This window comes from Penaeus japonicus, unplaced genomic scaffold, assembly GCF_977035675.1.
Source record: "Penaeus japonicus unplaced genomic scaffold, GWHDUDI00000001_assembly GWHDUDI00000032, whole genome shotgun sequence".
Classification (NCBI taxonomy): domain Eukaryota; kingdom Metazoa; phylum Arthropoda; class Malacostraca; order Decapoda; family Penaeidae; genus Penaeus; species Penaeus japonicus.
The window spans coordinates 10,670,408-10,683,183 of NW_028234434.1; the positions used below are offsets into that span (position 1 = coordinate 10,670,408).

Below are 12,776 nucleotides of genomic sequence, written 5' to 3' on the forward strand. Positions count from 1 at the left end.
AAGGCATCTGTAACAATCACTTTTCTCATGTACGATAAAAAAAACAATTGCAAGCAGTAACGGGTAAACTACATCTCCCTCAACTCTCTCTTGATCTGTTAAGTCTTATTGATCTCCTTTTAGTTTGTGAATTCCCGTGAATTATAATTGGAAGCTATGGAATCATATACAAATATACCTATTAAGGTGGTCTTGCATTAACCCAATTTTTTTTTCTGAAAATTACCTTTTTCACTATGGCTTCATCTGGTTAAATCTTACATACATTTACTTAATATCAGGCTGTTTTATTTTTTCACATCAGGAGTGGTAATATGCAAGTTTCATTACCACCTTCTATCACTCACGCATACACTCACCCTCTTTCCCTCCCTCCCTCCCTCTCTTTCTCACTCCCATAAACATCAAGCTTGAAATAATTAATACAAATACTAATGCTGACCAAGATGGGGAGCAAAGCCTGTATCTAGAAGTCGTACATTTCCAAATCTTTATTCATCATCAGACTATCCTTTGTTAAGTAGATGATTATTCTTAGTATCATATAGGTAGTTACAACCTGGAACACAGTAAAAGTTGTTTGCTTTTGTTTACGCTTTCCACGTTTTAATTAAAAGGTACCCAACTTTGATGAGTTAAACATACATATATTAAACACAAGATAACACATATATACCTGTTATTTCCATTTGCTTACCTAACTTTTTTCTGATTCACATTAATCTCCAGACACTACATGAGTATTAATGAGCAAACGTCTATGAAAAGGGGACAAAAAAAGAAAATGTGGGTAGAGATATATGTGCATACACATATATATTCATATATATGTATATCATACTTTATTTAGAGAATACACACAAACAGGCAAAGGTTTCAAGCTTGCAGAAAACTATGTAAATAACACCTAGCTGATGTAATACTAATTATTCATGTTAAACTAATTAATTAAGTTGTGAACACCCTACACTCAAGGTTTTTGGGATAACATAAATGTGGTCCAGTTAGTACCATAATATCTATAATTTCACACGAAAAAATGTTGAAGTATTATTTTCAGTGATTTGAAGAAAATGTAGAAAATGTAGGTCTAAACTATAAGTAGATCTGCATTCAATATCAACATGTGCAATTCTGTTGTAATAACTGATTACCCACATGGTGAATTCATTCACCAATATCACTGAAAATAGTTTCACAAAAATTATATATCAAAATTTATGTGACGAAAAAAAATTCGTCAACCTTACCAGAGGAAAATCAGACTCTAATAGCACATCGCAGATGTACATCATTACTATTAAGTGTATCAGAAACAATAAACCTGACTATTTTAAGAAAAAGCAAGTGACTGGTTGCTGGAATGGCCAGTGAGGGTATCTCTATATAAGTAACCTGGTTAATGAACAAAGTAAGGCAGCAATTAATCACACTACCTGATTAAATTTCTTGAGAAAACACTGAATAGTGCTAATGCTAAATTCAATAACTAGAAAAAGAAGAGACTAGTAAAGGAAGGGTATGCTTTGAAGCCTTTCATCCACCACTCGATACAGAAAACCTAAGCCTGGGTAGCCAAGTATGAAAATCTAAAGCAGTAGATTCAAATAGAAATGAACCGTCCCTATGAATATTTTCCAAGAATTCTTTCATCTTCACAACTGATTTCCATTCAGACAATGTCACACACACCCTCTCTCTACCCTCACACATCACCAAACACTACAATCAATATCAACTTTATGGTAGACTCTGCAGGAGTTCAGTCAGGAATTCATCAGGATTCTCAATTTCGTGCAGAAGTCCTGGAGGAATAACACTTATTAGTAATGTATTGCATTAATAAGTTCAAATTGTAAAAGTTAATATAATCATCACAGTGAAGTTTCAATCTTGTACACAGTTTAATAATAGAAGTATTAACTATCAGATTAATGCATAAAATGAGCACAAAAGATCACATTAACTAATGGAAGACTGTAGCAGTATCTATTTGCTCTTTCAGAATATCTGAAATTATTACAATTTGTTTGTGTGAATCCTCTATAATATAATGATTCCACTTACCAACTACATCACAGAATTCCATGAAGGAGGAAATAGGCAGGAGCTCCTCTTGATAATGCGTAAGGACCTTAGAGGAAGCCTCCACCAAAACTTGATCATTATGACGTACAAACTCAGCAACTGTTACACTCCATTCCCCCTCAGTACTTGTCTTCTGCAAAAAAGTATACAAACATATAAGTAACATCTTTGTGAATAAAATGACTATCAGGAAAGGTATATCACTAAGTGTAATCAAACCTTAATACTTTTCAGCAATACTAACCTTGAAGAACGTGTTGTAAATTGCATCTATGAGGGCCCAGAATATGGATGCATGCTTGTACACACTCCAGTCCTTTGTTGCTTTGTCTGTGATCCTGTTTCCAGGTGGTGGGTGAGGCGACACTGATCTGGCATGAGCAATTACTAGTAGACGTTGGAGGTACTGTACTCTAATTGATGCCCATTTGGTGGGTGAATATATGGCTAATGATAAAACACCCATATAAAATGCTCCTTCAGCCTCATATGCAATTTCAATCCACCTTTCCTGACTTGCCTCGAGGAAGGTTGAAAGCCTCTTCTCCTCTCGACCCACTGACCGAGTGCTGTGAAGTTAATTAACATCATTTAAACACTGAACACAAACTTTTAATTGATATGCTCACTTTATAAGGTCTTAAATTACTTTTTGAATGTTCTGATCTAACATTTGTATGCATAAGTGCAATAATTCATTTCTGAATTACTTACGTGTTGATTACATATAGAGCCATGTGGAGAATGTAGGGCACCAAGTTCATATTTGACTGTCTGCCACCACCGCCTGTATCGTCACTGAAGGACTTTTCATTGGCAAACCTCAACAAGAGCAACTTTAGGTCATGAAGGGTGGAAGAGTAACTGATATCCCTGAAAAGTGACAATGTTTTTTGTCATAAATGTATAGTTGTTGTTTTTTCTATTTCTTATCTATGTGTGAATGTTAAAAAAAAAATTACAATCACAAAATTAAGTGTTCTACTGTTTATCATTATAGACATAATTCAACTCACAAATAAGGAATAAGTAATCTCAATCTTTCTTGCTGAAAACTCAACCAAGAAAATGCAAATACAGTAAAATCCACTCCCCAAGGATTATGCTAACCCTAACCTGTGGGTGGTGCACTCTTGCAGGTAGGTATTGTGCCGTGCTAGACAGGAAGCAAAGGCTGATTCTGGAACCTGTGGCCCCCATAGTGGCAGGAGACCATTAGCACGGGTGTTGGCATTATGAAGGGCTGCACTCTCCCACTCATCCCGAGATCTGGAGGACCTGTGTGAATACTCCGTCCTTGTAAAGGCTGCAATTTTCCACAGCTTGTCTTTTTACACTACAATAGTTCCATGTGATGGGAGGAGGGAACTATTTAGAATGCACAAAGATATATCTCATACATACAAAGATAAAGCAGACAGGGTATCTTAAAATCTTACTAAGATACAAAGTGAATCATGATAACAACGGTATTATTCATCAAGATACTTACCTCACAGCAGCAAGATGACAGTCCACATGCACCACATTGAAGTGTGAAACAGTGCAATATCCCAATGTCTTGTGAGGTTTATTCTCAAACTCATCCACCACACAGCGCTTGCTGAATGTATAAACTGCTAATACTTTCTGTGGTTGGCAGCGGTAACCCTCCAAACAAATTGCACATACCTATTTTGAAAGAAATTAAAAAATCAAATACATTGATAATTCTCTTGTAAGAAGCAGGATATGTAGCAGCAAAATAGTATAGCCTCAGAGATAGTCACGAACAAATATACAACAAATACATAAAATCCAAATAGAAATGTACACAATTTATGCCAACATAAATTCACGTTACTTTAGCTGGTATGTGATATTTACCAATCCTGATTCCTCAGCAATCTCTCCCATTTGTGAGAGTAATGTAGACTGGGATGTAATTTGCTCCTTTTCATTAGCCTTGAGGCCTAGACGGCTCAACTCCTTCTTTCTGGTCTCCATGGCCAAGCGCTTCTTCTCCTGCCTTGTCTGGCGACGTACCTCTTGGACCTGGTGATACAAATGTGACAAACATTAAATGTGTTTGTATTTATAGAAACAAACACAAATATACAAAAATATCCAAATCTGAAAGGTATTCATTAGATGAATTCATAACTCACTGACCTGCACTGCAATACTGGGATCATCACGAAGTGCTTCAAGCAGGTTTTCAGCTACAGAGCCAACGTGTTCATCTGATGATATTTGCTCTAAGCGGTGAATGTGAGGTATGCAAGTAGCTGCAACAGCTTGTTGCGTTCCCCTGTGCTTCATCGCTAATCCTGTATATGGGATGATGAAATCAATATCATGCAAAAATGTAACAACACTAAAAAGTACCACATCACCTAATGAATCTACAAAAACTACTTCAAGTAAAAAATCCAAGATGCTGTCTTACCTGTCAAGAGTCTAAGAATGTATTTGAGTGATGGTCGACTTAGAAACTCTTTCCACTCATCATTGTAAACTACTACCAGTTTTTTACTCTTTGGCATGTGGGTTTCTATATACGTTAATGCATCCTGCAAGGGGGAGAAACAATATGTAAATGGTAAAATAAAAATTTCACTCATTTCACTCATAAAGATAATTCATATAAAAATAAGTGTTACTTTAAAAGGAGAGAGAAAAAAAATCTATATTTTCAACAAATCCATAAAGTTTCTGTTGACAAAAATCACCTTGACAATATTCGCTCGAATGATCATGTCTTTCAACTGATTGCCGTTCTCATTGCGCTCAATACCATCGCAGAATACACAGAAGGACTCCATCTTTGCTGCATCTTCTGGCGAGTGCTCTTCATCGAACTTCTCGAAGTCCAGCACAGGACGGAAATGTCCCACCAAGAGCTCCATCTTTTCCTTGTGACAGAACACTAGGAAGGGAAGCACTCGCATCAAGCGCTGACGGACCTGTGGAGGTTGAGGAATCTTGAGTATCTTTTTAATTCTTTGGTGTATCTCTTACAGAATGCTAATCAACCCCTGGCTGAGTGGTTTAATAAATACACACTGCATATCTGCATAATTTTTTCAATTGTGTAGAGGTCCTGATGTCTAGGTTACTCCTCAGGTTTTCACTGATGTATGTCAGAATCTTGAAAACTTATTTTGAATGTTTCTGGAAATCTATGATTAGAGTTTCTGAGACACCAATGGATGAGTTACCTCATCCTGACCATCAGGGGGTCAAGCAGTTAATCACAACAAATGGATATATCTACAATGAAAACCAATATGCTCATTTGCAACATTTGTAAAGTAAACCATTGCAGAATTAGAAATACTTAATATATTCTTTCCCTCAAATTCTCAAACTATCATTGCTCTAAATCCTTACCAATCAATATCTGCTTTAAGGATTTGAACAAATATGAAGCTAGCACCTCATATCATCATTATTTTACAGTTAATCATAATAACTTATCTCTGCAGTTGTACTTCAGATCACATATCTTTTACATCCCTGGGTTATTTTCTTTCTTCAATCATATTTCCAAACTATAATTACAATAAAAATATCACAAGAAAACTTGAATAATATGCAATCTATGGCTTTCATTCATAAAAAGGACACTTTCCTACCTGAGCATTGGTGCGCGAGGATGTAGCTACATAGTTCAAGAGAAGATGGATGTCTTCAAGGGTACCACACGTTTCCACAAACTCTGTGTATGATGCAGCTGGCATGGAAGAAGCCTCTACCAGTACTGCCTCTAATACCTATATATATAACAGAAAAAAATTAAACAAAAGGTACTTCAGCTGACATGTTATAATAAACAGTCATGCATATAAATATATATATCTATATATCTATATCACCTTGATATGGAAGACATAAAGATATCAGAGAAATAATTCATCTTGAAGCCATACCTGAAGTAGTTGCTCAGTGAGGGAAGCCCCACCTGGTGGCCCAGCAACAACTTCTGGCTCTGCTGCAAGACACTGCTTCAGGGTGTGTAGCAAAGTAGCGATGGCATTTAATGACGGCACCATCAGACGTTCTCTGTTTACACGTACCTAGGATCAAGAGAAAATTTGTGTAGAATACATATAAAACAGCTGAGACCGATATTCTGGGTTCTATACCTATTTACAGTAATAGTTGAAGATATAATTAATGATTTAAAAATCAAGCTACTGTACATACCTTCACACAGTATTGGAAAAGCTTCAATAGCACTGTGACAAGTGCTCTGGCATATGAGAGGTCACTTATTCTCTGAAGGCACTGAAGCATCACCTGAAAAATTAAATTTGACATTATTATTTACTTATCAACATTTTAGACATTCATCATCATCAATTCTAATACCTTATTTCAACTTACTTGCTGAGTACTGCAAAACCTGGTTCAATCTTTACAAACTCTTTTTCCCCCATTCAATGGTTCCCTTTTATTATTAGTAATGCAACACATCCAATTTCCCACTTGTCATTACAAACATATCATCTACAATATCACAAGTTAAGAATTTTCTAACTATACACTCACCTCAAGCCCTCCACACTGGCACATGACACTGGCCATCCTGTACACCTGCTCATTGTCCACATCTTCTTCCTTCTTCTTATCTAAGGTTTCTACAAACTCTTCTGTGGCATCTCCAAGCAGACCTCTCATTCGATACACTATACGCATAGCATCACTCTCGCTGTTTTCTGCTAGCCAGATCTTCTTATACACCTGTGTGATTGACAAAAATAAGTTAATGAAGCATATCACAGCAATGTTGTAAAGTGATAACTATTTTGACTGTACTTTCTCCTCTTGAACATAATAGTAATGTCACTGGGAAATGTCATAATCATTTGTAACTGGTGTCATTATTACATATTTTGGAATGCACATAAAACATGTCTATATATGATTCCCATTCTCAGCTCAATCAAATCAACACACCATGAATAATGTTTAAAGTAATTTGCTTTACAGAAGTTTAATATTCTTTTCTTCTTGCAAAATAAGAGACAGATATCACATCACTTAGGGAGTCTCAAGGTTTACATATTGTCCTAGAGTAGTCAAATGTGCTACTTTAAAAGAAAAAGAAAAAAATATATCCTAAGTATACTCCTTCAGCAAATACTTCTTTCTCTTACCTCTTTCACAGGCAGGTCAAGCGAGATGATCTTGTTACAGATGAGTAGCTCCATGCCATTATCATCTTCTAACAATGCCACAAGCTCACAATCCTGACAGATCTTGTTCTTCACATCCCTCATCAAAGGACCCAGGCCTGGATCTAAGCTGCTGTATGGGTTGCCTACCATGCGACCCTGAAACGTCATGGGGACCATACAGTTAAGCCTTGTAAAGGATACAATTTAAAGAAAATCTAAATATCTGAAAATGATAAACAATCCTGATGAAGCGTTCATTTGAGCATCCCTCTACCAACCCTTCTGGGACGGGAATCTTTTGAGGGTCAGATCATTTTTGCACTGCAGTTTTTTTGTTCATAATACAAGCTATATATTCCTTTAGTTGTGTAACTAGGGCATTCTACCAAATGCTAATTAGTATCATTTTGTTAATCTATCATATATTGACTCATATTACATGATATACATCTAAAAGACAGATGCCCAGCCCAGGCTATGGAAGTAGATGTGGACCATCTCTGAAGGGTTAAGCATAATATTAATGAGGTATCTTGCACAAGACAAACATCTATGAAATGAAATTTATTCAATTTAGTGTTTATTTAAAGGAATTAAAGAAAACAAACCTGAAGGAAATCTTCCTGCTGAGGATCCTTCTCAAGGGTTAGGAAGAATTCACCAACATCATTCTCTTCAGGATAAATTATAGAGCACAGTCGCTCGTAAATGAAAACAGGTGTACGCAGGTCATCCTGGGGATACTGCTTCAGTGTTTCAACACAAACATTCATGAATTCCTTTGTCTCTGCCTCTGTACCTAGAATAATAAACATTTTTGGATGAATATCTAATTCATTAAGTCACAAAATCTGTAACAGAAGTGTAATGACAAAAGTCTTTCATTTAAAAAATCAAAGAAATTAAAACTCATTACTAAACAAAGACAAACCTGATGTCATGTCTTCCAGCAACTCCAGGAACTTGTCTTGGGTGTCATCAATGAGCTTGGTGCGCTGAACCACCAACTTCCGTAGAGAGAGGTAGCCACTCAAAACTGTGCCAACTAAGCGGCCCTTATATACACTCTTGATGGCATCTACATCAATGAACTGAGAGAGCAACTCTGTCAACACCTTTAGGGCATATCCTGAAATAAACAAAAATGAAAATGAAAACATATATCTTTAAAAATTTGTGGTGAAAATAATTTGGATTATTATTTTTATTTATTTTTATTTTTTTTTATAAATAAATTAATTTGATAAAAGGAATATCAAGAGGAAATCACTCATTTCCAGCCCTCAAACTAAAAATATCAGTATGGAATTTGTGCTCTGTATTTCCTATTGTATATTTGAACATTAATATCAATAGCAGCACTATATCTTAACACTTTCAAACATTTTTGTGGTTTTAAATATTGGCAAAAAATCATTTTTTCTTTTTCTGGGTTCCTTAAGCAGAGGGTGGGGCATCATGTTACCACTATTACCTGATTAATTCACCATGCTATTGTATTTCCAAAGTAAGTAAAATATAGGGATGGCAATGAGTGAGCTTCTCTTCTGGCTGCATCGACACTAGCAGCAAGCTAGCATATGCATGCTGAAGAAGTTTCATAGCTTGAGTGTGAGGGAATGCAGACCAGCAAACAAAGAGTTAGCAGCTACCAGTCCTTGCTAGAACCACATGGAAAAAATGGATTGTGCACCAAGAGATGGTAGCAGGAGTGTGATAGCCTAGGAACTGCAGCATCTATTCAGTGAGTACACAATTTTTTTAATTCTTTTTTTCTCTTCTTTTCTTTCTTTTTTGTTTATCTAGTTTACTTGTAAAAGCATTTACTCATTTGGGATGAATAAACAAACCAGCTCACTCCCTCTCCCATTTACCAGTACCTGCATGAGCTTTACAAATCATAACATGAAAATAGAAACAGAAACAACATAAAAATCAAATAAAAAACAAAGCAATATTGGCTATAAATTACAAGTACTCTTTGGATTACCTTGACTAAGATCTGTAGTTAGGGTTGTCTCTTCTAGGGTGGTCAGCAGCTGAATTTCAGCAGTAATGAGACTGGCAATGGTTGGCAGGACACCCTTTAGTGCCAGGTAGTATTTCCAGTGAGCACCTAACAGGAGAGTCTGATACAGTGAGACAAATTCTGCAGCACTTTCTCCTGCCTTTCCTATTTCTGGTAAGAATGTTGTGAGCATATCCAGCACCTGAAATCAGACAAAAAAGTAATCAGTATGAGTTAGAATATCCATCTGTTAACTTGCATACACAATTGATATTCAGAATAATCTGTAACATTACCATTCCATTCACAAAACCAATTACCTCTCTCTTGCGTTGGGATGACGTGCATAGAGACTCCACCATTTGTGCAGTGACCTGGCGAGCCATACGTGATGATGGATTGAAGAGGACACGTCGCAACCACGAAGACTCCTGCATCTTCAGATCATACTGGTGACGAATGGTATGGGCCAGCCAGCGACAACCATACTTCTCTATGAGGTATCGTTCGTGGACTTCATCCTATAGGAAGAAGGGTTTAGTGAATAATAAGTGAGAAGTTTTGAGGACATATTTCAAAAGCAAGTACAAATCACCACTCACACAAAGAGGATGGTGTGTGTAGGAAATATCAAAGTTCCATTATATCTGAGTTTGTCTGTATTTTATTTCTGGTGCTGTCACTGTTCATGACTTGACTTTCTTTCAGAAAATAATGTTGCTTCTTACCTTCTTCATCTTACTAACAGCTGGTTCTTGTGCCCTTCTGGCTGATCTCTTCTTCCATGTCTCGTAGGAGTGGCTTGGGTCGCCACTCAGCCACTTACTCACATCTACTCCAACCTTAAGTGAATAAAGCAATATTTTGTTATAAAAGCAAAATAATCTGTTACATCTTCAAGCGTTATCAGTATCAGAAAAGTATATTTTTCATGTATTTTAACTTTAGCCTTCTCTTCTTACCTTTGAACCACCCAAGTAAGCAGCCATCAGGTCAGTAGAAGCTGCACTCGAGGCCGATGCAGCTGCAACAACTGCTGTGACAAAGGCTGCAGCATTCATGGGGGTCTTATCCCTGCTCTTACGAGGTGGTGGAGGAGTAGGTGGTCTCATCACTCCTTGGAGAATGCGTAGGCATGGCAGAGTGATGTGCTCCATCACAGTTGGGGAGGCATTGGATCCTCCAGCCATCAGGAACAACTGAACCACACACCTAGGAAACAGAGCAAAGAAAGAGGTTTGTAATTGCACTTTTTTGAAGGATGGTGGTGGGCAAAAATCCAAGCATCTTCCTAAATATCTGAAAGATTCTCAACAAAAGCTAAATATATCTATAAGGTAGAGGAAACATATTAGAGACCACAAAAAACAAAGCACTTTGATAAAAGCAACATAACATATAATAATTACCTTAACCTGTACTCCCAACATGAATCCTCCTTCTGTGCAGATGCTGCTAATAATCCCATTTCATGTCTGACAGCAGCTGCTAGGTCTGGTGATGTCACATGGGATCGCAAAGCCATGCTGATCTTATCCATAATGAGGCGATTTAGTTCTTGTGTGGCAGACAAGTCATCTTTAGTCAAGAGACAAAGGAGCTGGCGCACCTCACTTCGCACCTGCAATTCATCACACCAAATTAGCACATTTATTTTGCATTTACAAGTATGATACAGCAATGGGAAGCAAAAACAAAACGTAAAGGATAGGATATGTAAAGAAGCAAAAAGTATCTTCTTATGAAATTTATTATTCACTGACAGCGATATATGAAAACTTGATAGTCATTTCAAAGAAACAAGTCTTAACTTACCTGCACAGTGCCTCTCCTTAGATTATACTCAAGGAGGTCATTGATGAGTCCATGTTGGCAAAGGGCAGCCCTAAGGGTGGCATTTGTTGCCAAAGCGCGAAGCAGAGTAATGCAATGCTCTGTGGCTGATGCTGCACAACCATAGCAGCGTCCAGCAGCCACTACTCCTTCCTCGTGGTTGCTTGCATGAACAACACCACTGCGTGTGATAGGAGACACAACATTCTTCTTTCCACCTTCTTTCTGGGACCGATCAAAAGCAACAAGCTCTCGCCGGGAGGCTTGGATTCGCTGTGGTAAAGAAAAGTACATGCATTTATCAGCCAATTATTCTAGCAATCATTATGCTGCATAAAAACTTCAATACTGAAAGAAAATGTGCTTAATTGTAATACCATAATTACATATTCTAAAAAGAAAAGGAAAAAAAAAAAGAGGGCCTACCTGAATCACTTTGGACAGGTCATCAAATGAGTTCTTGCAGTCACCGCAGTACTTCTGTGCCAACTGCTGGATGGCTCGGTTCACTTGAGTTCCCCCTGAGCTGCCTTCATCGCTACTCCTTGCTGCTCCTTGCTCACTTATTCTCACTAACAGCAGCTGATGTTGGATAAAATAAATATGTTCAATCTATAGCTTTTTTTCTTTAAAGGATTCATGTATTGTTTTGAAAGCAATACAATGTGACAAGAAAAAATTAGAGCAAGAAGTCTTTTAGTCATATATATGAATAGGATTGTAGGTATTACAGATAATTTAACAAATAAAAAAAAAATACAGAATGAATTAGTACAAAAAGGAGCAACCATGAGGAAAAGGGAAAATCACCTCCAAAGTTGGTTTATATGCTTGGAGCTGCTTATATGACCTGTCTGCCTTTTCTAGCAAGTTGTTGATGTTGAGAACTGCCTTTTTGCGGTCATCTTCATTCTCTATGGGATCCACAGCACAGCAAGGTCGACATTGTAATGTATAGTCAAACTTGGCATACTTGCAATAACCACAGGCATTGCAAAGGAAGGGGTCTTTCTCATCATAATTGATAGCCCTAAAATGGATAATGAAATTTGAGTTAAAATAGGAATAAATCTATACAGTATCCATATGTGAAATAACATTAGATTATAAACATATTTATCTATATCAATCTATATCAATCTATCTATCTATTAAGTAAGTATATACAAATATAGTACTTTTCAAATGTGTTCAATCAAATGAAAACATATCTTTGTATGAAAAGTGTGTTCCTTCCAGCTAATATTCTCTTAAATATACGGAAGGATATATTATCACCGTGCACAAAACTGATATTCATTATAAAGTACAAACCTGCATTTGTGACACTGATACACATTCTCTCCACAATTAGCACACACTCCTGGGGATGCTGGCACAGCCGCTGAGCACCGAGGGCACTGAAGAGTTTCTGTTGAAGCCTGAAACAGATATCATCTTTGTTTATAATAGAGCCACTACAGAGCTGAAAAACCACAGAAGATCTGACTGAACAAAAAATGATTCTTTCTACTTTTCTTGCATTACACTGTAGATAAAACTCACCTGGAGATTCTCATAGAAGTCGGTATATTCAAACATGAGGTTGCAGGCAATAATTGGCAGAGGGAAATCAATTTTGACCTCAATCTGACCAGCAGATAGGGTCACCTTCTTTGCACGATGCCACATGGCTATTGTGGAAA

General features: G+C 37.0%; 1 protein-coding gene across 13 annotated transcripts in view; it reads right to left on the reverse strand.

The window, feature by feature from the left end:
* Nucleotides 1–787: 787 nt before the first annotated feature.
* Nucleotides 788–12,776, reverse strand: part of poe (E3 ubiquitin-protein ligase-like protein poe) — a 48,467-nt gene continuing 36,478 nt past the window's right edge. For 7 of the 13 annotated variants that reach the window (XM_043016741.2, XM_043016740.2, XM_043016744.2 and 4 more), the window contains exons 61-87: nucleotides 12,637–12,764; nucleotides 12,406–12,512; nucleotides 11,902–12,121; nucleotides 11,518–11,673; nucleotides 11,074–11,364; nucleotides 10,668–10,879; nucleotides 10,221–10,470; nucleotides 9,987–10,100; nucleotides 9,579–9,779; nucleotides 9,241–9,460; nucleotides 8,182–8,379; nucleotides 7,859–8,049; nucleotides 7,230–7,406; nucleotides 6,622–6,813; nucleotides 6,277–6,369; nucleotides 6,000–6,146; nucleotides 5,706–5,843; nucleotides 4,800–5,033; nucleotides 4,517–4,640; nucleotides 4,240–4,397; nucleotides 3,955–4,122; nucleotides 3,581–3,759; nucleotides 3,199–3,384; nucleotides 2,803–2,961; nucleotides 2,333–2,657; nucleotides 2,068–2,221; nucleotides 788–1,805 (exon numbers count right to left, since the gene is read on the reverse strand). In XM_043016741.2, the coding sequence (XP_042872675.2) occupies nucleotides 1,741–1,805; nucleotides 2,068–2,221; nucleotides 2,333–2,657; nucleotides 2,803–2,961; nucleotides 3,199–3,384; nucleotides 3,581–3,759; nucleotides 3,955–4,122; nucleotides 4,240–4,397; nucleotides 4,517–4,640; nucleotides 4,800–5,033; nucleotides 5,706–5,843; nucleotides 6,000–6,146; nucleotides 6,277–6,369; nucleotides 6,622–6,813; nucleotides 7,230–7,406; nucleotides 7,859–8,049; nucleotides 8,182–8,379; nucleotides 9,241–9,460; nucleotides 9,579–9,779; nucleotides 9,987–10,100; nucleotides 10,221–10,470; nucleotides 10,668–10,879; nucleotides 11,074–11,364; nucleotides 11,518–11,673; nucleotides 11,902–12,121; nucleotides 12,406–12,512; nucleotides 12,637–12,764 (4,787 nt within the window). In that variant the 3' untranslated portion in view covers nucleotides 788–1,740. The remainder of the gene's footprint in view (nucleotides 1,806–2,067; nucleotides 2,222–2,332; nucleotides 2,658–2,802; nucleotides 2,962–3,198; nucleotides 3,385–3,580; nucleotides 3,760–3,954; nucleotides 4,123–4,239; nucleotides 4,398–4,516; nucleotides 4,641–4,799; nucleotides 5,034–5,705; nucleotides 5,844–5,999; nucleotides 6,147–6,276; nucleotides 6,370–6,621; nucleotides 6,814–7,229; nucleotides 7,407–7,858; nucleotides 8,050–8,181; nucleotides 8,380–9,240; nucleotides 9,461–9,578; nucleotides 9,780–9,986; nucleotides 10,101–10,220; nucleotides 10,471–10,667; nucleotides 10,880–11,073; nucleotides 11,365–11,517; nucleotides 11,674–11,901; nucleotides 12,122–12,405; nucleotides 12,513–12,636; nucleotides 12,765–12,776) is intronic. The other 6 variants (XM_086556334.1, XM_043016750.2, XM_043016745.2 and 3 more) reach the window with 3 other exon arrangements.